Source organism: Loxodonta africana, chromosome 10 (genome assembly GCF_030014295.1).
Source record: "Loxodonta africana isolate mLoxAfr1 chromosome 10, mLoxAfr1.hap2, whole genome shotgun sequence".
Classification (NCBI taxonomy): domain Eukaryota; kingdom Metazoa; phylum Chordata; class Mammalia; order Proboscidea; family Elephantidae; genus Loxodonta; species Loxodonta africana.
In genome coordinates this window covers 63,487,957-63,511,008 of record NC_087351.1, presented here as the reverse complement: position 1 = coordinate 63,511,008, position 23,052 = coordinate 63,487,957, and the positions used below count along the sequence as shown (strand labels likewise).

The 23,052-nt window shown below is 39.2% G+C and overlaps 1 protein-coding gene across 2 annotated transcripts in view; it reads right to left on the bottom strand.

Annotated features, from left to right (window-relative positions):
* Positions 1 to 23,052, bottom strand: part of FRMD6 (FERM domain containing 6) — an 89,390-nt gene that overhangs the window by 41,932 nt on the left and 24,406 nt on the right. For both annotated transcript variants that reach the window (XM_010588633.2, XM_003408601.3), the window contains exon 2: positions 11,968 to 12,212. In XM_010588633.2, the coding sequence (XP_010586935.1) occupies positions 11,968 to 12,066 (99 nt within the window). In that variant the 5' untranslated portion in view covers positions 12,067 to 12,212. The remainder of the gene's footprint in view (positions 1 to 11,967; positions 12,213 to 23,052) is intronic.

The window sequence follows — 23,052 nt, the reverse complement described above, 5'->3', positions numbered from 1 at the left end:
ATGCAAACCCACCAACGCCACTGGGAGAACACATTTGACAATGGGAAATCATTATCATTTTTTGTGTACGGCTACCTGATTCAGCCCACTTGAAATCCTTGATTTCTGTCCTATAGAACACCTATGTTATTTCCAATACTTTGGATTTTGAGCTCCATATTGCCATAATTCTACTTTAGAAATAAGCTTAGATAAATAGAATGAAAAATAAAAGGAGAAAATATTAAATGTTACATAAAATTCCTACATTTAACTATACATTACAAATTTGAGAATTAAAATTTCGTATCACTTAAGTACAAACCTAGTTTGTACTTAAAAATGTAGGACACAAAACAGCAAGGATAAAGCACAATACAAACAGAAAAATTCCAAGTTCAAAATTAAATATATATAAAATAAACTATGTTGTAAGGTTGTTTAACTGTTGTTGAAATAATGTTGTACACTATTTCCTCTACAGATTCCATATAATTAGTATTTTTCTGCTAATTTAAACCAAGTTATTTGGAGCCTGATAAAGCTCTTTAACGATTGTCAAGTAAGTACTGTACTCTTTTTTAAAAACTATAATCAAAAAAGGCTGTGACTGTCTAAGTCTGGATTCTCTAGAGAACCAAAACCTGTGAACTGTACAGATACATATACAGAGAGATTTATCTCAAGGAAATGGCCCACATGGTTGTAGAGGCTGGCAAGTCCCAAGTCCGTGGGTCAGGCAGCAGGCTGGAGGCTTCTCCTGACTCACAAAACTGCAAGGGCTGATGAACCCACGATTGGCAGGTCTGAAGGCAGGCCACCGACTCACAGGCTGCAGAGGCTGATGAATCCAAGATTGGCGGGTAAAAGGGCAAGATGCTGGCTTACAGGTTACGAAAGCCAATGAATCCCAAAATCAGGAGGTAAGACAGCACAGCACTGGTTCAAAGGATGCAGAGTGTGACAAATCCCAAGAACAGTAGTCAATAGAGCAGGCAACTGGCTCAAGTCCCAAGAACCAGAGCCAAATGATGATGAGTCTGACGTAGGATCCAAAGCAAGCACGTGAGCTTTGCCAGGACATCCATCTATATACTAGCTGTAGGCCACACCCGTAAGGAAACTCCCCTTACATCTGGTTGGCTGATCACATTAGAGCACATCATAAGAGGATGACTACATCATTATATAACTGCCAAATCAAATCATTACATAACTGCCAAACTGTATCATTACATAACTGCCAAACCACTGAGAATCACAGCCCAGTCAAGTTGACACATAACCTTAACCATCAGAGTCCACCCCTTGTCAACCTGGCATCTGTACACATCTCTCCTTAAACCATACACAATCTCTAAATAAAGATAATTACAGAGTCATACTTGCACCTAACGTGATAAAACGTGCATGCAACTGAAAACACACTTGCCCCATTTATAACTTACGTTTCATAAGTGAAGAAAACAAAAATATTTGATGCACATGTACAAGGAAGAAATGCTCATAACAATTACAGTCCTCATTTCTGCAACTGGTTATGTGGTCATAGCTGGTATTTGGAACTACCTTGTCCCACCACCCATTCCATATTTCCTTTAACCTCAGCAAGCACCTCAGCTGGTTGTGGTTCTTTTTCTGGTGGGGTGACACAAACCTTCATTCCTGAAGGGTCTGGGCCATTAGTAGTCATGTCAGAATTAGGTTGCTGTAGTTTTCCATTGACTTCAATCAGAGAGCATAATAGTACTAACAAATGCCCTAAGGGATCTCCCATATTCCAGACATACTCTTTTTTACCTCCATTATGCAACATCAATCTGATTTCCCCTTGGAAGCCAGGATTGATCATAACAGCCAATATGGTAACTTCCTTCTTTGCCTGTTGATCCAGAAGCATGAAGAGCGCAAAGCGGCTGGGTGGCATTCTTATTCTCCAGTTCAATACAATTCGTGTTGTGTCTCCAGGTGGGGGCATTCCTCCCTTTGGAACTAAAACCTCTAGACTCGCAGAGCTTAGGCTCGCGGGGACAGGAAGCAAAAATTTTGCAGTGGGTCACTACGAGTAATAATGAGTGGTACCACTCCCATCTCCACGCCTTGATTCCTGAAACTGTGAACCCTGTCTATTGGAAGAAACAGCACCATATATTAGACACTGCTTTGAGGCATATACAGCCTCCTGGAGAACGCTGCCCCAACCCTGCAAAGTACTGCCACCTAGCTGGTGCTGTAATTTTGTCTTTAGAAAGCCACTCCGTCGATCTATCAAGCCAGCTGCTTCAGGATGAGGGGGAACATGGTATGACTAGTGAATTTCATGAGCATGGGCCCAATGCTGTATTTTATTTGCTGTGAACTGAGTCCCTTGATCCAAGGTGATACTGTATGGGATACCATGGTGGTGGATAAAGCATTCTGTGAGTCCACAGATGGTAGTTTTGGCAAAGGAATTGTGCGTAGGGAAGACAAATCCATATCCAGGGTGTCTATCCCAGTAAGATCAAAACACTGCCCTTTCCATGCCAGAAGCAGTCCAGTGTAATCAACCTGCCAGCAGGTTGCTGGCTAATCACCTTGAAGAAGGGTGCCATACAGGGGACCAAGTGTGGGTCTCTGCTTCTGGCAATTTGGACCTTCGGCAGTGACTGTAGTGAAGTTGGCCTTGGTGAGTGGAGGTCCATGTTGCTGAGTCCATGCATAACCTCCAACCCTGCCACCATGGCCACTTTGTTCATAAGCCCATTGAGCAATGATGGGAGTGGCTGGGGAAAGGAGATCAGTGGCTTCCATAGAACATGTCATCCTATCCACTTGATTTTTAAAATCCTCCTTTGTGGAGGGCACCCTTTGGTAAATATTCACATGAGACACAAATATCTTCACTTCTTCGGCTCATTCAGAGAAGTCTATCCACATACTTCTTTCCCATACCTCCTTGTCACCAATTTTCCTAACAAGTTCCTTCCAAGTCCCTGACCATCTAGCCAAACCTTTGGCCATAGCCCATGAATCAATTCAACTGCAAATCTGGCCATTTCTCCTTCCAAGTAAAGTGAAAAACCAGGTGCACTGCTCAAAGTTCTGTCCATCAGGAGAATTTCCCTTTACCACTGTCCTTCATAAATGTCTTAGAAAGGGGCTGCAGTGCTGCTGCTGTCAACTTTCGAGTGTTGCCTGCATATCACGTAGAACCGTCTGTAAACCAGGCATGAGTTTTCCTCAGTCAACTGATCATAAGGAAGTTCCCATGAGGCCATAGGTGCAGACTGGGAGAGGGCAGGTATTATGATATGAGTGGAGACCATGGGCATTTGGATCACTTCCTTATGTAGCTTACTTGTGCCTTCAGATCCTGGTTGGGTTTGATCTTGTACATGCCACTTCTATTTAATGATGGAGTACCACAGTGCACGTCCAACTTTATGGCTCTGTGGGTCTGACAACACCCAGTTCATGATGGGCAGCTCTGGCCACATGGTGATTTGGTGGCCCATGGTTAAGCGTTCAGTTTCTACTAAGGCCCAGTAACAACACAAAAACTGTTTCTCAAAAGGAGAGCAGCTATCATCAGAGAATGGCAGGGCTTTACTCCAAAATCCTACAGTTCTGTGCTGTGATTCATCAATAGGGGCCTGACAAAGACTCCAAACTGCATCCTTGTCTGCCACTGACACTAAAAGCACCACATGGTCATCCAGGTCATTTGGCCAAAGGGGCAGGGTGGCTTGCGTGGCAGACTGAACCTGTTGCAGAGCCTTCTCTTTTTCTGGGTCCCACTCAAAACTAGCAGCTTTTTGAGTTACCTGATAAACAGGCTGGAGTAGCACAACCAAATGAGGGATATGTTGCCTCCAAAATCCAAAGAGGTCTATCAGGCTTTATGTCTCCTTTTTAGATGTAGGAGATGTAATGATTTATCCTTCACTTTAGAAGGCCGTTGTTGTTATTTCACTGAGGTGGAAGGCACCTGAAATCTTGTGGGATTATTTTCCCACCCTCTAGCACACAAATGTTTTACCAAGAAGTCCAGAATCATTAACACTTCTTTTTTACCAGGTTCAATCAGCATAATGTCATCAATGTAATGGACCAGTGTGATGTCTTGTGAAAGGGAAAGGTGATCAGGGTACCTGCAAGCTGAATTATGACACATGGCTGGAGAGCTGATATATCTCTAAGGGAGGACAGTAAAGGTGTATTACTGGCCTTGCTAGCTGAAGGCAAGCTGCTTGTGGTGTTCTTTCAAAACCAGAATTGAGCAAACGGCATCAGCCAGATCAATAGCAACATACCAGGTTTGGGAGATGTATTAATTTGTTCAAGTAATGAAACGACCTCTACAACAGCAGCTGCAATTGGAGTTACCACCTGGTTAAGTTTACAATAATCCAGTGTCATTCTCCAAGATCTGTTTTTTGCACAGGCCAACTAGGCAAGTTGAATAGGGATGTGGTAGGAATCACCACCCCTGTATCCTTCAAGTCCGTGATGGTGGTAGTAATCTCTACTGTGCAATACTGTGGTATTGCTTTTGGTTTACTATTTTTCTAGGTGGGGACAGTTCTAATGGCTTCCACTTGGCTTTTGCTACCATAACAGCCCTTACTCCATTTGTAAGGGATCCAATGTGGGAGTTCTGCTAGTTGCTGAGTATATCTATTCTAGTTATGCATTCTGGAACTGGGGAGATCGCTACAGATCAGTTCTGGAACCCCTGGAGCCACTGTGAGATGAATCTGAGCTAAGACTCCATTGATAACCTGATCTTCATATGCCCCCACTCTGACTGGGGGCCACAGGGATGTTTTGACTCGCCTTGAATTAGTGTCAGTTCAAATCCAGTATCCAGTAATCGCCAAAAAGTCTGATTATTTCTTTTTCCCCAATGAACAGTCACTCTCATAAAAAAAAATTTAGGGGCTCAGTGTCCCCAACTTCCTGAGTATCTGCTCATATGTTCCCATTCCAAGTTTCAGGATCCTGTTTCTTCCCTATCAGTGCCCTCACTTTGACTTCAGACACCATTCATGGTCGGGAATTCAATTGGCATTGTAATTCAGCCACTCTTATGAGAAGACTCTGGGTTTGGTCTTCAGCAATATCAGCTCTGTTACTACAAGAAATAAGGTTTTCTTTTGGGGCAAAAGTGGCAACTTTGAGGTCTTTTATGCGGCGCTTGAGCTGTGATTCTGAAGCCTGAGCTCATGTCTTTATTTCACCACTTTGTCTAGCGAAAGTAGGACCAACCAATCAGCTTCTCATTCTGACAAAATTGTAGAAAAGTATCAAACATGCGATCACCTACAGCCTCACCTCTTATCGATACTTGATTTACTGGTGTTGACATTCTGTGTATTAATATTGCCACCTCATGCCATGGATTAACAGTGTACTCTTTACTACTGGAGCAGAGTCATCGGTGCCTTTAAGACTAGTCAGGCTTGCGAACCAATTTAGGAAACTTGCCCTTACAATTTTGCTTCACTAGAACCACTCCTGGTATCAAATGTCTTAGGTCAGGTTCTGCAGAGAAGCAAAACCAGTGAAGCGTATAGACACATATACAGAGAGATTTATATCAAGGAAATGGGTCATGTGGTTGCAGAGGCTGGAAAGTGCCAAGTCTGTAGGTCAGGTGTCAGGCTGGAGGCTTCTCTTGATTCATGCAACTGCAGGGGCTGACGAACCCAAGATCAGCAGGTCAGATGGTAGGCTGATGACTTACGGGCTGCAGAGGCTGAAGAATCTAAGATTGGCAGGTACGATGGTAGGTTGCTGGCTCACAGGTTGCAGAGGCAAATAAATCCCAAGACTGGCAGGTAAGACAAAGTGTGCTGGCTCACAGGATATGGAAGCTGATGAATTCCAAGACTGGGAGACAATAAGGCAGGCAGCTGGCCTAAGTCCCAAGAACTGGAGGTCAAATGATGACGAGCCAGAAGCAGGATCCAGAGCAAGTGAGCTTTGCAAGAACGTATGTGTGTGTATCTGTGTGTATATATATATATATATATAGGATGCAGGCCATGCCTCCAAGGAAACTCCCCTTACAACTGATTGGCTGATCATATCAGATCACATCATGGAGGATAACTACATCTTTATACAACTGTCAGATTATATCATTACATAACTGCCAAACCACTGAGACTCACGGCCCAGCCAAGCTGACACATAATCAAAGTGACTTTGAAGTCTTACCTGCTGTGAAAACAGTCTTGAGTTTCCAGAATTTGCATGTTATGACTCTTTAAGACTACATTTTAGCTGATCGTGAAATTTTTAAAATTCTTTAAACTTCAGGAGAAATGGGAACTTAAAGTATTGTACAGTAAGTGGTATTAAGGATAAGACTTAAGGCAATATCTAAAAATGCTCTATATTGAAATTTTTAATAAAAACATTTGATCCTATATGTCAGTGGTTTGGTATTAAGCAAGAATATTTAAAATATGCTCCAGAGAAAAGAAAACAATTGCTCACACTAGCCTTGTTTTGTTAGTTATCATGGAGTTGATTCTGACTCACAGAGACCCATACTAGCCTTAGTGAAGAGGTATTAGATCTTGGCCCCAATTTATGTCATCCAAAACATTTCATTAGCAAAATTTTTCAAGTTCCCATATTTAGTATTTATCTGATGATTAAAATCATTCAAAATAGTCCCTATTAACGCAACTCACGGAGAGTTCGGAATGACCAAAGTGCTGGGGTACGCCCCAAAGCACTAAGTTAACTCCATTTGGAGAAAGGCAACGATTTATTAACTGACTTCCAATCACTTCATAGGTTGACACAATGGCCACAACCTAATACCCGAAACAACTGTTATTATCTTTTACGTTAAGAAAAGCAGAATACTCCTGAGTGGACTTCATGGTCATCTTCCTAATAAGGAAATGCCAATATGAGATTATCATTTGCTTTTACTAGTCCCTGAGTGGTGCAAACGTTTAACATACTGAGCTATTAACTAAAAGGTTGGCAGTTCAAGTCCACCCAGAGGTGCCTCGGAAGAAGGGCCTGGAGATCTACTTCTGAAAAATCAGCCGTTGAAACCCCTATGGAGCATAGTTCTGCCCTGACACACATGGGGTCACCATGAGTTGGAATCAACTCTACAGCAACTGTTTTTTTGTTTTTTGGTGCAACTCATGGAGAATTCAATATAACCAAGCACTGAATCAACTCCCTATACAGAAAGGCGGCATTCTATCAACTATAATTGTCAGAGAACAAACTTTTTTGGTTTAAAAAAGTGTTTAGAAATTATAAAAAAACTAAAATATTAACGACATGATTTTGCTACAGTTAACTTGTTACTCTAAAATCATACAAACATCAACTGCTGTTTTCTGAATACAAAGATAATACTTTGTAAGAAAAGATGGACCCTTGCAGTGGAGAACCCTCCATACTATTTAACCCAGTCCTTCCTTTGGTCTAACCACTTACCTGGGGATGGCAGAGGAGACTATGTGGGCTGGAATAAGAAAATCTTAGAGTCCTACAAGGGGTTTAGACTCTCAAGTTCAGTTTCATTAACAAAGTACCCTAAGTATATTACCGAACAGTTCAAAGAAATGAAAACAAGGACTACTTTACTAAGTGTTTGTCATAGGCCAGTAAGTGCTTTATGTATATCTTAAAATCCTCACAATGTCTCTGTGAGGAGGGTAGGATTATTCCCACTTTATAAAGGAGGAAACTGAAGTAAAAATATTGTCTTAGGTTTCCAGGGCTGCCCTAAGAAAATACCACAAAGGGAGGGGCTTTAAAAAACAAAAATTTATTTTCTCACAGTTTTGGAGGCTAGAAGTACAAATCAGGGCACTGGCTCTAGGGGAGGGTCCCTCCTTGTTTATAGCCACAGGCATTCCTTGGCATTCCTTGGCTTGTAGATGATTTCTCACATGGTCTCTTCTTCCTATGTATGTCTGTATCTGTATCTATTCTGCTGTTTTCACAACACACCACTAAGACATGATTAGGTTCAGGACCCACCCTACTCTGATATGATCTCACTGACATTCAAAAAAAAATCTCAACTTCCAAAAAGGGTCGTATTTACAGGTACAGGGATTGCGACTTTAACCTAATTTGAGGGGCAAGGGGAACACAATTCAACTCATAACAAATATCAAATAACTTACTATGGTCACGCAGTAACTTGCGGAGTAGGGGTTTCAACCTAAGTCCCTGTGACTCTAAAACTTGCTTTAACAATGATGATATATGGCTTCAGATTTCATGATCATAGTTCTGATCATCCTGTAGAGATAATTACCCTAATTCGGCAAAAGAGAGAAATTGAAGAAGTATAAAATTTATCTCTGCTTAGGAACTAACAATAGTTGCCACTATCTATGCGTCAGGAATTAGGCTATGCACTAAATATATATAACCCTCAGATCTTACACTCACCCTGCAGCATAGGTATTATTCTCGTGCTGAAAATAGATGAAGATGTCAAGGCTGAGGGAGGTTTAATTAACTGGTCGAAAGCCATTCAAGACATGGAATTTGAATTCAGGTCTGTCTATTTTAAGTACATCAATGTCCTTTCACTACCATAAAGCGCCTTAATCATTCTTCATAAAGGGAAGGCAGACAGGCCTGCCTAATATGTGTTTAAGTGCTACAACTGCTAACCAAAAGGTCAGCAGTTTGAATCCACCAGACACTCCTTGGAAATTCTATGGGGCAGTTCTACTCTGCCCTGTAGGGTCACTATGAGTCAAAATTGACTCAAAGACAACAAAGTTTTCGGAAACTCTGGTGGCATAGTGGTTAAGTGCTACAGCTACTAACCAAAGGGTCGGCAGTTCGAATCTGCCAGGCGCTCCTTGGAAACTCTATAGGGCAGTTCTACTCTGTCCTGTAGGGTCACTATGAGTCGGAATCAACTCAATGGCACTGGGTTTGGTTTTGTGGTTTAATATGTGTTAGATACTGGGCATGTTGCTTTTATACGTGAGTGAGCAACTTGTCCACAGGTCACAAAATAGTTAAGTTGTAGAATCAAAACATGAATAATCTTAAAACATTTCTCAACAATGATGATGATGATTACATTATTATTATTACTAACAACAACCAACATTTACTTTCTGCTTAGTATGTATCATGTATTGTTTGAAGGGCTAATCCACTGACATAACGCCGAAACATCATCCAATAAATATAGTTCTGGATAGAGGAAGACATGAGCTGGTGCTGGCATGCAAGCCTTCACCTGTCTGGCTTAAGATTTTAAAGTACCTACAGCATCTGTTTAGGGGATCTTTTTACAATGCAGATTCCTTTGCCCACCCTAAACTTACTACACCAGCATCTCCAAAGAATAGAGTCAAACAATCTGAATATTTAACAAGCTCCCCAAGTAATTCTGATGTACATTCACTTTTTAAAACCATTCATCTGTAGGAATGAACGGATTGGATATCTTCCAATCCATTCTTCCCAATTATCACCTTCGGTTAGAATTTTAGTACAAATTAATTTCTTTGAAAATTGAAGCCAGCTCCCAGTACTTCTCTCGCTAAGTCAGATTAGTCTTCCCTCCACTCATCCGAGGTTAGCAAGGTTTTGTTCCATATCCTATACATATTCACACACACATGCACACACATATACGTATTCCACAGGGTGAAAAAACAGAAGTGGAAATGAGAGAAGTTTCTTGTTTGTGCTATATGGCCTGGATTACGTGTATTTTTAAAATTTAGTAGTTTTTCTTTATATAACTGTATAAAAACTCAAATAGCAATTTCTTGCATAGAAGTAGAATTACATTTTAATTTATTTTGCCAAAACCCATGCTGGGGTGGGGGTGGGGGGAGATATGTTGCCAATTTTCACTAGGCTTTAAAAAAAAAATGCTGCAAAAATAACAGCCTACCACTTCACTTATGTAAAAATAACTTCAGGTGGTCTGGGCAGGAATATAGTTAATCACTAGAAATCCTGCTCAACAGGTGATAAAGTTCATCCAGTAGGCAGGTCTGACGCTCAGACAATCCCTATGAGCAAACATGAGGCTACATTAGTAAATAAAAAAACTCTGGGGACTGTCAGAATAAAGCCAAAATAATTACGATATTAAGTAGTCCCTTTTCCTACCTAAATTTTTCATGAAGCTATTTAAATGTTACATATATTCAGAATAACATTTTCCATATTCTTTTACGGAGCAATTGGTTTTAAAACAGTATGTAGCAAACAAAACTAATTCAAGGCATTCACTAAGGCAGTATTTTCTATAATTCCATCAGAATATAATCAGTGAAAGACAGAATACAAGTCAACAACAGGACAAGGGATTAAAAAATGTTAGGCATGACACTGATTTTCACAAAAGTGTCAGTCTCTACCAAAGCTAAACCCAGTAATGCACATTTCCTCTCCTGAGTTTATACCCAGAAATGTATACATGTATGTATCCACAAAAATGTTTGTAGCAGCTTTATTTGTAATAGCCCAAAATTTGAAACAACTCAATATCTATCAACAGTAGATAGATAAATAAACTGGGCATATTCACACACTGGACTATCACACAACAATGAAAAAGAAAGAATCACTGTTAGACTCAACAGCATGGATGAATCTCATAGGCCAAATGTTGAGTGAAAGAAGCCAGACTCAAAAGAGAACATACCACATAATTTTACCTGTATGAAATTCAAAACAAGCAAAACTACTCTATAGTGATAGATGTCAGAATCACTGTTACCCTTTGAGTGAAGATTACTGATTAGGAGGGTCACAAAAGATCTTTCTGGGATGCTAAAAAGTGTGCTCTATTTTGAGCTAGATGGTGGCTACATGGGTATACACATATGTCAAAATTCACAGTGCAGCAAACCTAAGATTCCTATATTTTGCTACAAGCAAATTTTAGAAGTTAAAATAAATAGTATGATATTCCTCAATGCCCAGGTTAACTGAGAGAGTTGACTCTGGTTCATGAAACATACATAACATCTTAGTAGTCAAATGCACAACCTAGGCATCTAATTCTTTAAATTGGCTAGGCTTAGGCTATTGTTCAAACTTACAATCAAGACACATATAAAACTAGCAATTATTACCATTTCATGTGTGTGGGTGGTAACTCAAAAACATTTAAAAAGCAAATTTAAATTATACTTCAATAAAAATTATATTTCAATAAAAAGTTTTTCTATAAGATAGTAACCAGAATTCTCTAATTTTACACCAGGCAAGGAAATATTAAGGGCAGCTGCTATAAGCCATAATTTTAAGGTTATACCTCTACAGGCCTTTTTTTTTTTTTTTTTTTTGCTGCCTGGTCCTGTACCATCTTCACAGTCATTGGTATGTTCAGGTCTACTGTTGCAGCCACTGTTTTTTTTAATATATAATTTATTTCACTTGTTGCTGTTGAAAATATACAAAGCAGAACATACACCAATTCAACAATTCCTACGTGTACAATCCAGTGACAGTGATTACATTCTTTAAGTTGTATAACCATTCTCGCCCACCTTTTCCAAGTTCTTCCTCTTCCATTAACATAAATTCACTGCCCCCTAAACGTTCTATCTAACTTTTTGAATTGCTGTTGTCAATTTGATTCCATATAGTTCTGTAAAATATGTGCAGGCTACTTTAACACACCAATTCTACAACCATGTTACTGGTCTCATTCTGCAAGGATTTTGCACTTAACCAAAAGTCATAACTTGAATGTAGTCACTGGTGGGAACAAAATATTTAAACATTTCTAAAGTTCGGTCTAGGAGTCCCTGGGCGGCACAAACGGTTAAGTGCTCAACTACTAACCAAAAGGTTGGCAGGTCAAACCCACCCAGAGGTGCTTTGGAAGAAAGACCTTGCACAATCTGCTTCTGAAAGGTCACAGTCTTGAAAATTCTATGGAGAAGTTCTAGTCTGCACGCATGGGGTCACCATGAATTGGAATCAACTAAGAACAGTAACAACAAAGTTGGATCTACTCACATTTATGATGATATTCAGAGATTCATCATTGGGAAGGAAAATACACACACTCCGGCGGTCCTGCATGACTCGGTTGTTATGGAAGTTCAATTTGTTCATTGTGTTATGGGCTCTCTAGTGGTCAGGGTGGAGCTCCGAGTCCTCGGTAATTGCTCAGCTTCTGAGCACTCCGAAGCCAAACTCTCCTCTTCATCACATGCTGTACTGGAGAAGCATCATGGTGTTCGACTGTGTAGGTTTCATAGCTGTAAAGAAGCCCAAAAGAAGGCCCATGAATAAAGGCAGTAAGACTGGTGTGGGGTAGACACTGAGAAGAGCAGCAGCACAACTGCCCTTGTTGACACAGTGACAGATGACCTACTACAGCACATGTATCAAAAGTTAGAGCTGCCTAGTTTAATAAATAAGAACTCAATGGAACGTATTTTGTGCACCCTCAACTGTTTTACAACCTTTCACTCACAGCCACGAATTAAACTTAAAGCCAAATGAGTGCCTCACACACTCATGGCAGTACTATGCTTGGCGGAGCTCACGGAAACATAGACCCTGCCTTTCAGGAGTTTCCAGTCTCAAGCGGGAGATAACGAAGGTTCTGAAGATCAGCAAATAAAACAACAACAACGAAATACTCATTCCCTCTCTTTCTCACTTCCATTATCATCAAACTCAAATAAATGTCTTGGCTCTTACATTACATTCATTCTTCAATCCACACAGTCTGGCTTTCACTTCGTTTGCTTTAATAACTTGGCTCTGCCAAAGGAAGCCAATGATCCCTAAACCATCAGTCATTTCCATGGGATTCACTTTCATTGACCTTTCTGCAACATTTAGCATGGCTGTTAAGCCCTCTTTACAATTTTATTCTTCCTAAATTTTTATAGCACTACTCCTTCCTGATTCTCTAACCTGACAATGCAATCTTTTTATTTATTATCTAACCAATCAGTTAATACATAGAAAAAACAAGACCATATATACATCAAGGCATGTTTGTATATAAAAGAATTGTGCATTTTGGATACATTTCATATATAATCAGTTTATTAAACATATTAATTTTACTTTTCAACTTCTCTCAAGTTTTTGATGTATATAATTTTATTGGCAAATAATGAAAATTTTACTTTTCAGTAATCACACTTTTTTATTTTTATGTCTTATTGCACTGGCAAGAACTTCCAGAATAATTCCAAAATTGTAGCAGATATTTCCTACTTTTAATCAGTGTGTCTACTGTTTCATGTTATTGTTAACACAACACTATTCAACCAAGATCTTAAGACTAGTCATCTCTTAAACCATTAGCAATTATTTACATTGTTAATGTGTTCTTGTATTGTCAGCTGTATTTGTAAGACAGCAAAAGAGGATTTCCAGGAATATGAAATTTTCTATTAAAACTATAGTTTTAATAGATTAAATCAAAATATAAATGAGACAGAATCTTGGCCTATTTCCTTCTTAATGTTAAATGTCTATAAGTTAATGTAAAGAAGAAGAGAGAAAACTTAGATGGCACAATGAGTAAACATAATCTAGTATTTCTTTTTAAAGTACAAATACCATCCACAAAGGAAATATCCAAAACTAGGACGAAATAAATGGTAATCTTTCATACAGTATTTCCTTATTAGAAAGGTGACCAAAAAGCCCATTTAGGGGTACTCTGCTTTTCTTAAAGGATAATAACAATTGTTTCACATTAGGTTGTAGCAAGTGTGTCACCTCCATGAGGTTACTGGAGGCCAGTGCCAAAATTTTCTCCAAGGGCTGGATATAACACCTTGATTCGGAAAAATATTCTGAAGGTATAGAACTGGATATGTAATTCACGATAAACGCCCATGGAAATGCAGTCAAGAAATCAAGTCTGCTGCAAAAGACCTCTTTAAAGTATTAAAAAGCAATGATGTCGCTTTGAGGACTAAGGTGTACCTGACCCAAGCCATGATATTTTCAGTCACCTCATATGCATGAGAAAGTTGAACAATGAATAAGGAAGACTGAAGAAGAATTGACGCCTTTGAATTATGGTGTTGGTGAAGAATACTGAATATACATACCATGGACTGCCAGAAGAACAAACAAATCTGTCTTAGAAGAAGTACAGCCAGAATGCTTCTTAGCAGTGAGGATGGGGAGACTTCATCTCACATACTTTGGACATGTTACCAAGAGGGACAAGTCCTTAGAGAAGGACAATGTGCTTGGTAAAGTACAAGGTCAGTGAAAGAGAGGAAGACCCTCTACGAGATGGGTTAACACGGTGGCTGCAATGATGGGTTCAAACATAGCAATGACTGTGAGGATGTCGTGGGACCAAGCAGTGTTTCGTTCTGCTGTATAAGGGTCACTAGGAGTTGGAACTGACTTGGTAGCACCTAACAACAACAAGGAAACCCTGGTGGCATAGTGGTTAGGTGCTATGGCTGTTAACCAAGAGTCTGGCAGTTCGAATCCACCAGGCGCTCCTTGGAAACTCTGTGGGGCAGTTCTACTCCGTCCTACAGGGCTGCTATGGGTTGCAATCGACTCGAATGGAGTGGGTTTGGCTTTTTTTGGTTTAACAATAACAACATATGTGAATGATATCACATCATTACCATAACTGAAAAATAAATATCTTCAACATTTTCAAAGGTATAAATTCTTAAAACAGATCAAATCTATATATTCAGAATATTCTCTTGAGAAATGTTACTAGGCGGTCCAGGGTAAGTTTGGAAAGCATTGTACCCTATACAAAACATCTCTTGGAAATTCAGAAAGCATTAAAGATTCTGAGAAGTCCTGCAGGAAATTTCTTAAATTTGTTTAGCTCTGTATTTCCCAAAGTTACTTGAGCACAGAATACTCTTCTCAAGGCATACCTATTAAAGTCTTGTAAAATAATATTCATAGGTTTACCATTTGAGAAACACAATTCTAAAAGTATTTCCTTGTCAGATATTATATTATTAGTTGTCATCAAGTCAGCTCCAACTTCTGGTGACCTTATGTACAACAGACCAAAACGCTGCCTGGTTCTGTGCCATCTTCACAATCATTGGTATGCTCAAATCCACTGTTGCAGCCAGTGTATTCTGAGTGCTTTTCCAACCTATATCGGGAACATTCTATTGTGAGCCACAGGGTTTTCATTCGTTAACTTTTGGAAGTAGATTGCCAGACCTTCCTTTCTTGTCTTAGTCTGGAAGCTCTGCTGAAACCTGTCCACTATGGGTGACCCTGCTGATACCTGAAATACTGGTGGCATAGCTTCCAGCATCATAGCAACATGCAAACCACCACAACATGACCAAACTGATAGATGGGTGGTAGGTCAGATATTACATCTCAGGGTAGATATTTTCTCTATGTATTGATACGCTCCAACACTCAGGTCTTCCATTTGATACATAAAATCTTTTCAAGAAGAAATTATAAACTATGATTAAATGCATCTTATTTAAATTCAAACCCTTAAATATTAATCCCAGTATATTTGTTATTTAAATCTATACTTCAAATTCAGCTAGTCCTATCATTTTTCACTTCTTATTAAACCAATTAAAGGGGATATTTCTACTGACCTACTTTCTAGAATTAAAAAAATAAACTAGGAAAAAAAATATTTTCTGAGATATGGGATGTTTCCAGAGCTTCATTAAAATAATTTCAATATTGATTTGGGTGTAATTTAATTTATTTTAGGGTTCAAATAATATAGTACCAAAAAAAGATTAGAGGAAGATTATTGAAGTAAATTCAATAAAAGCAGAGTCTACAAGAAGGAGTGCTGCTTCACTGCTGCTTTCTCTGCTTTGCGGATGCCAAACTATAAAACCCCTGCAAGAGGGACAGGATTAAGCTTTTACTTTACTCAAGACAGCATCAAATCTGAGTAAAAGGTTCCACTGAAACAACAAATAACCATATCTCTAATACACTCCAGTATAAATTCTAATCTTAGACTGGATAAAAGATAGTCATAGGGAAAAGAAACAGGCTGTATTTACACCAATATAAACCGTAAAAATAAGCCTCTGAGCCACTTAGCTAAAGCTAAGCCCCGACTCAGTCCCCGGAGGGCACATTTCTTACTCCAGGATGGACGGCCCTCTTCTGTCCAATGACAGAAAAGATTATCTACGAACAACAAACCATGTTGTAGTATCATATTTTCCAGGCCACACAAAACAGCAGTAATAGTGATCAAACCCCACCCTGCCATCTTTATCAATACCCAATTCACTCTAGTATAAATAACGAATGTACAAATAAAATATTCCGAGCTATAAAATTCCCCCATTCTAGTTTTAAACCCACACTATGAGTCTTTTACTTCCTGATAGGCCCCATTGGTTACAAAATTGTTGTTGCTTGCTGCTATATAGTCAGCTCCTGACTCACAGTGACCCCATGTACTGCAGAATAGGACCACTGTGATCAACTGGGTTTTCTTGGCTGATTTTTGGAAGCAGGTTGCCAGGTCTTTCTTCCCAGTCTTAGTCTGGAAGCTCCACTGAAACCTGTTCAGCATCATAGCAACACACAAACCTCCCCTGACGTATTGGTGGTGGCTTTGCATGAGGTACATTGGCCAGGGATCAAACCTGGGTCTCCCACGTGGAAAGTGAGAATTCTACCACTGCACCTCCTTCACCTTCCCAACCCCCCACCCATGTTTGCAAAGGTACTTAATTTCTTTTAAGATTCAAGAAGCTGTTCCATAGACACATCTAAACTCCCTGAGGGACCAAACTGCTGGGCTGAGGGCTGTGGGGACCATGGTCTCAGGGAACATCTGCCTCAATTGGCATAACATAGTTTATAAAGAAAATATTCTACATTCTACTTTGGTAAGTAGCATCTGGGGGGTCTTAAAAGCCTGTAAGTGGCCATCTAGGATACTCCACTGGTCTCATCCCCTTGGGAGCAAGAAGAATGAAGAAAACAAAAGACACAAGGGAAAGATTAGTCCAAAGGACTGATGGACCACAACTACCACAGCCTCCACCAGACTGAGTCCAGTACAAGTAAATGGTGCCCAGCTACCACCACTGACTGCTCTGATAGGGATCACGAGAGAGGGTCCCAGACAGAGTTGAAGAAAAACATAGAACAGAATTCTAACTCAAAAATAAAGACCAGACTCACTGGCCTGACAGAGACTGGAGAAACCCTGAGAGTACGGCCCCCCGGACACCCTTTTAGCTCAGTAATGAATTTACTCCTGAGGTTCAATAAAACAAAACAAGACTAAAGGGGCACACCAGCCCAGGGGCAAAGACTAGAAGGCAGGAGGGTACAGGAAAGCTGGTAAAAGGGAACCCAAGATTGAAAAGGGAGAGTATTAACATGTCGTGGGGTTGTTAACCAATGTCATAAAACAGTATGTGTACTGTTTAATGAGAAACTAGTTTATTCTCTAAACCTTCAACTAAAGTACAATAATAAAAAAAAAAATCAAGAAGCTGTTACCCATGTACATCCAACACTGATTTCCATTTTTTAGAAATGTGTGAAACAAGCTTTAAAACTGGGTCACCAGCAAATAAAGTATGGACTTTAGTTACAGTGTATCAATACTGGTTCATTAGTTGTAATAAATATACTAAAATCATGTAAGATGTTAACAATTGGGGAAGCTGGATGTGAGGTATACAGGAACTATCTGTACCGTCTTTACAACTCTTTGGTAAATCCAAAACTATTCTAAAAATGAAAAAGTATGTTTAAAAACAAAAAAAAAACTAGGTCACCAGAAATTTCCTACCCACAATATATAGAATCATTTTGGATGCAGGCAAAGAAGAATTCTCAATTCTGGGACTATCACGCTAAAAAAAAGTGAAAAGATGATAATTTGACAAGAAGATTACTATCAGGAAAGCGTAATTGTCACATTACAATAGTCAATATGGTATCATTATTACCTTAACAAAAACAAGGCAAATAATTACCTTGGAAAACTTGATTTCAGAGACCTCTCTCTCCTGATTTAATCATTACACTTTTATTAAGTACAAGTTACACACAGCACTGTAATATTAACTTGCTGAAAAGCAGAACGCTAAAGCACTAGAAGAGGTGCTCACCATCTAGTTACTTCACTGTCAAGAAGCTTAAGATGATGGTATTGTCACTGCTTCCCAAGTACCTGATGGGCAACTCTCATGTCTATCTCATGGGACGATGTACTGAACAACAGAATTAAGTATATGAATACTATGGGTAAGATAATTTTGGAATTATATCTTAAAAGTGATATCAGAATACCTTTGATGAAATGAGGTCCACTGTTTTGTTTTGCTCACTTGTTCATTCATTCAACATATATGCACTGAAACACCTACTATGTGCCAAGTGTTGTTGTAGGTGCTGAAGATACCACACTGAACAGAATACTCTGCTCTAATGGAAACTGACAGTAAACAAATATGTAACATAGATGGCAATATGTACTACGAAGAAAAATAAACTCAGGGTAGATGAGAGAGCTGATGGTGATAAGGTATTGGTGTGGATGCTATTTCATACAGGGTAATCAAAGGAAGCACCTCTGATGAGTTGATATTTGAGCAGAGACCTGAATGATGAGAGGGAACGAATCACGTACGTATGAATCTTTGTATCTGTGTTTCTTTTCTTTTCCTTCGACTGACTGACGACCAACCTACCTCAAGGAAGAGTTTGCCAGGCACAGGGAACAGTAAATATTAAGGCTCATCCATGTTAAACATCAGGACTTCATTTCTCTTTATAGCCGAGTAGTATTCCATTATGTGTATTACTACATTTTGCTTATCCACTCATCTGCTCATTTTGGTTGTTTCCACCTTTTTGTTATTGTGAATAGTGCTACGCTGAACACTGGTGTACAGGTTTCTGTTTGTGTTCCTGCTTTCAAATCTTTTGGGTATATACCTACGATTCGGATTGCTAGGTCGTAGGTAGTTCTTTGTTCAACGTTTTGAGGAATCGCCAAACTGTTTTCCACAGCAGCTGTACCATTTTGCATTCCCAGTAGCAATGGACAAGGGCTCCAATTTCCTGGAGCGTTCCATATTTTGATTCTAGTACCTGGAAATAAGTATAAAAGCTGATGTGAAAATAACTAATAACTGATTTTCAATTTGTTGATATGCTCTGTAGTTTTTTTTTAAGTAAAGGTCATTTGCTTGTAAGAGCCATTTTAAAACCACAGAATTATTTTTCTCATTTAATTCAAGAACATCTCCTACTTCATGGCCTGTTTTGTAGTTACTCTTATAAAACTAAAAAGAAAGTAGTTGGCCTCTATCAACTAAAGTCAAGCCCTTTAAAAATAACGCCAGACTCTTTGTTACTGTCTCTTTCCCACCTTCCAATCATTACCCTGGTGGATAAATGAAGGACTGTGGAAAGGCCATCCACTCTGTGGAAGAAAGATGTGGCAATCTGCTTCCGTGAAGATTGCCAAAAAAACAAACCTGTTGAGTCGGTTCTAAGGTTTTAACCACTGCGCCACCAGGGCTCCAAAAGATTAGAGCCTTGGAAACTCTATGTGGCAGTTCTACTCTGTCCTATAGGGTTTCTATGAGTTGGAATCGACTCGACAGCAATGGGTTGTTTTTTGGTTTTGGCAAGGCTAAAATCACCTTCTATATAGTTGAGTCTCCGGTGTTCAGAGACAATATAGAGCATATTGATTAAAAAGATGGACTTAACCTCTTCAATCAGTCAAACCGGGATCCTAATCTGAATTCCACAATACAAGCTGTATGACCTTGGGCAAGATATCTAATCTTTGAGCCTGATTCTTCATCTGTAAAATGGGAATGCTAATAATATTGGCCTCCCAGGATTAGGAGATAATGGATATAAAGTATTAGATATCAGATTGTTGGAGAGGGTACATTAAAATAATAATCATGAGTTGACAGGTCATGAGAAGGAACCTAGCAACAGGAATACATATTACCTAGAGATCTAGATCTTAGAGCCAGATGCAGCAACTGGGCTGAAATTTGGGAGGTCTACCTTTCGGGTGGGGAGTAAAGCGTCCTGTTGGTTGTAAGTGGGACAGTTGTAACACATTAGGTGGTTGACACCTTTGAAAACGTATGGAAAAAAAAGAAACAGTGTATGAGTGCATGGATACAAATGTGCACTGGTTGACCAAAGGATGGAATGTAGAGGATATTTGTTTTAAACTGCTTGGCACAATCTTTGCATTGGAGAGTGCCCTTCTCCTATATATCCCCTGAGGCTATCAATTACAGTGTGTTCTCTGTACTTCCATAGGGTAAAGATGTGACCCAGAGCTGGCAAAACATGGTATCAGAGTCTTCAACCACAGCGTTTGGTCTAAAGTGTGAGCATGTAGCCCAAAGCCAGAAATCTTCCATAAAATTTATTATACGAATGCTATTTGTGAGAAGGATACGAGCCCAGAGCTGCTGGCAATCATCTTTGATATCACATGATATGGCCTGAGAAGGAAGCCATCACAGAGGAAAGTGAAGCTCAGAAAAAATCCTGATTACATCATTTGAACTGCTATATCTAGCTGTGTCTGAAGCCAGAAACCATCCCTAGGAATTCGTAAATAGCGAGCCAACAAATGGTCTTTTCTCTTAACCTAATTCTGCCACTTGCAACTGAGTAAGTCCTCTCTAACAAAAAAAAAAAAATTTTTTTTTTTTTTAATACAGCCATTCGAATAAGAAACTGATATATTTGATCACTCACTGAATGTCTACTAATCAGTGGCTATATCAACACTGATACTTATTTGGAAAAAACTGCTTTAAGCTTTTAAGTTTCCTTCCATTCTAAGACAAAGGAGAGTATCACTATGGTGAATATTCATCAAAAGCAGATGAGACCTAGAAGGTGGGGAAAAAAATCTGAGTATAACTGAAATGTTTTAAGGGGTTGAATTGCTATTCAGACTCTACCATTCTCTAAGAGTACCACAGAAAGTGATTTCTGGAAGTAATGGATAAATTCATTTACGGCAAAGGGAGTGTACTGAGCAATTTATTCATTACAGTAATTTTCAGCAACAAAGGACTATCTCATCTCAAATACTAATTAGTGGGTGAATAGTTCTGTCTTATTAAAGACCACAATGTATTTTTACAGAAACTTGCTGAATGTGCTTTTATTGTGTTGTCTGTTTATAATAAATTACAGTAACTGAGGAAATACACCTTCTCTGCAAACAAAATAACCGGAAAACACAGGTAATATGTAATTTGAGAATTGGTCAGTTGATGGGATAGCAGTAGCAATTGTAGTAAAAGCAGCTTTAATTTTTGGGTCTATTTTTACAAATTTTTTAAGGGGAAAATCATTAAGCTAATTACTAAATGCAATCTAATATAGATTATAACCAGAAAATAATATTACTACTAATACAACTATAAATGGGTATGCATGTCACTTGAAATTCAGGATAGTTACTAAGACAATGAAAAGGTTAAGTATGGAAAGAGGGAATGTAGTAACATGCAATGTAATGTACTGCTTAAGACCTGAGACTCTGAGCTAGAATGCCAGAGTTTGAACCTCAGCTCTGACACTTACAAACTGGGTGCCCTTGTGTCTGTGTTTATTTTTCTCACCTCTGAAATGGGGTTGTTGTGAAGATTATTAAATGGCTTAATGTGAAGAAGTTAGAACACAGCCAAGCACACGGCATGCATTATGTATTACCATGTAACATTACTGGCTTCATATCACATAAAGCAAGTTTAAGAATTGCTTTATTTTTGGTAATATGGGAGAGTCATAATGTATTTATTCTGTCATCAAGAATATCTTGAGTTCTAAAAAAAAAAAAGTGTTTTCCTCCTGTTAGTAGCTAATAGATTATTTCATTTCTGTATTTAACCAATGAGATCTGCCACATCTTGGGGTCAGGCATGGAAAAGAACCAAGTAATGTTCATAATATTCTAGTGAATAAAATTATGTGCTAGTCCTTGACTACAGAAAAGGGAGAATATGAGGAAGATAGGCAAAGGAGCTTTATATTTAAATAAGGTGAAAAATTTCTAAATCCTGGCTCTTATCTAGCTTATAATCTTTTTGAAGAGTCAAAATTAACACAGTAGAAACAATAGGCAGTAGTATATGTAAAGTAAAACGTTAAACTGTGTGATAAAATAAAGGCTGTGGGATTGAGAAAAGACTGAGAATTAAGAGGAGTGTGGCATTCAGGAAAGAAAGACTTCATAGAGGAAATGGAAATGCTTGTATGTTGCAGGCAAACAAAAAAATAATTAAGACAAAGAGCCCTAGGTGGGGCACAGCACAGGGCATGAGGCAGGGGAGAGACCCGAGCCCAGCAAACCGTCTGCATTGCTGCCCATGCAAAGTGAAAGATGGGATAGAATAGATGAGAAATTAGATTATAGGTGTTCCCCTGCATCTTAAGTCATTTCCTTTAGTCCCTTTGAGAGGCTTCTGACAAGACTCACTGGGGCACCCCACAGTATCCATGCCCCTGGTCCATGATGGGGGTGGACGGGGGCTTGTGACCTAAGACATCCAGGCTGAGTATCAGTACTCTTGTTTAGTAGTCTTGTTTGGCTCCATATTCTGGTTACATGGCCACTCTGAGGGAGGCCAGCATTAAGGTAGAGCTGATTCCAAGGTGTCAGGAAGAAACTAAGTCCTGGATGACATCATGAGCTACCACGTGAAACCACCCTCAGGCCAACCATCCTACTTTCAGGCTTCAAGTTATTTTACTTTTTAAAATCCCCCTTGTATAAATTTAACTAGTTGTATTGTGAGTGGTTGAGTTAGCATAATCAGACTAGCTTAAGCCACTCTGAGCCCACTTCTAGAACTGGAAGTAGAACATTTCCCTTGAAAGTTCATGGATACCAAAACAAAAATCTAGGTACCATTGGGTAGTTGGGGGTGGGGAGGGACACTAGATAGGCAACCAACATGGAGAACAAAGACAATGGTAAAATTCATGAATGTTAACCTAAAGGAACTTTATTTTTTCACAGACATCTGTATTCAAAAGTCGTATCAGGTTTAGCAACCAAGCACAAAAATTCCTTTCAACCAAGATGAATTTCTTGCATGACATCGC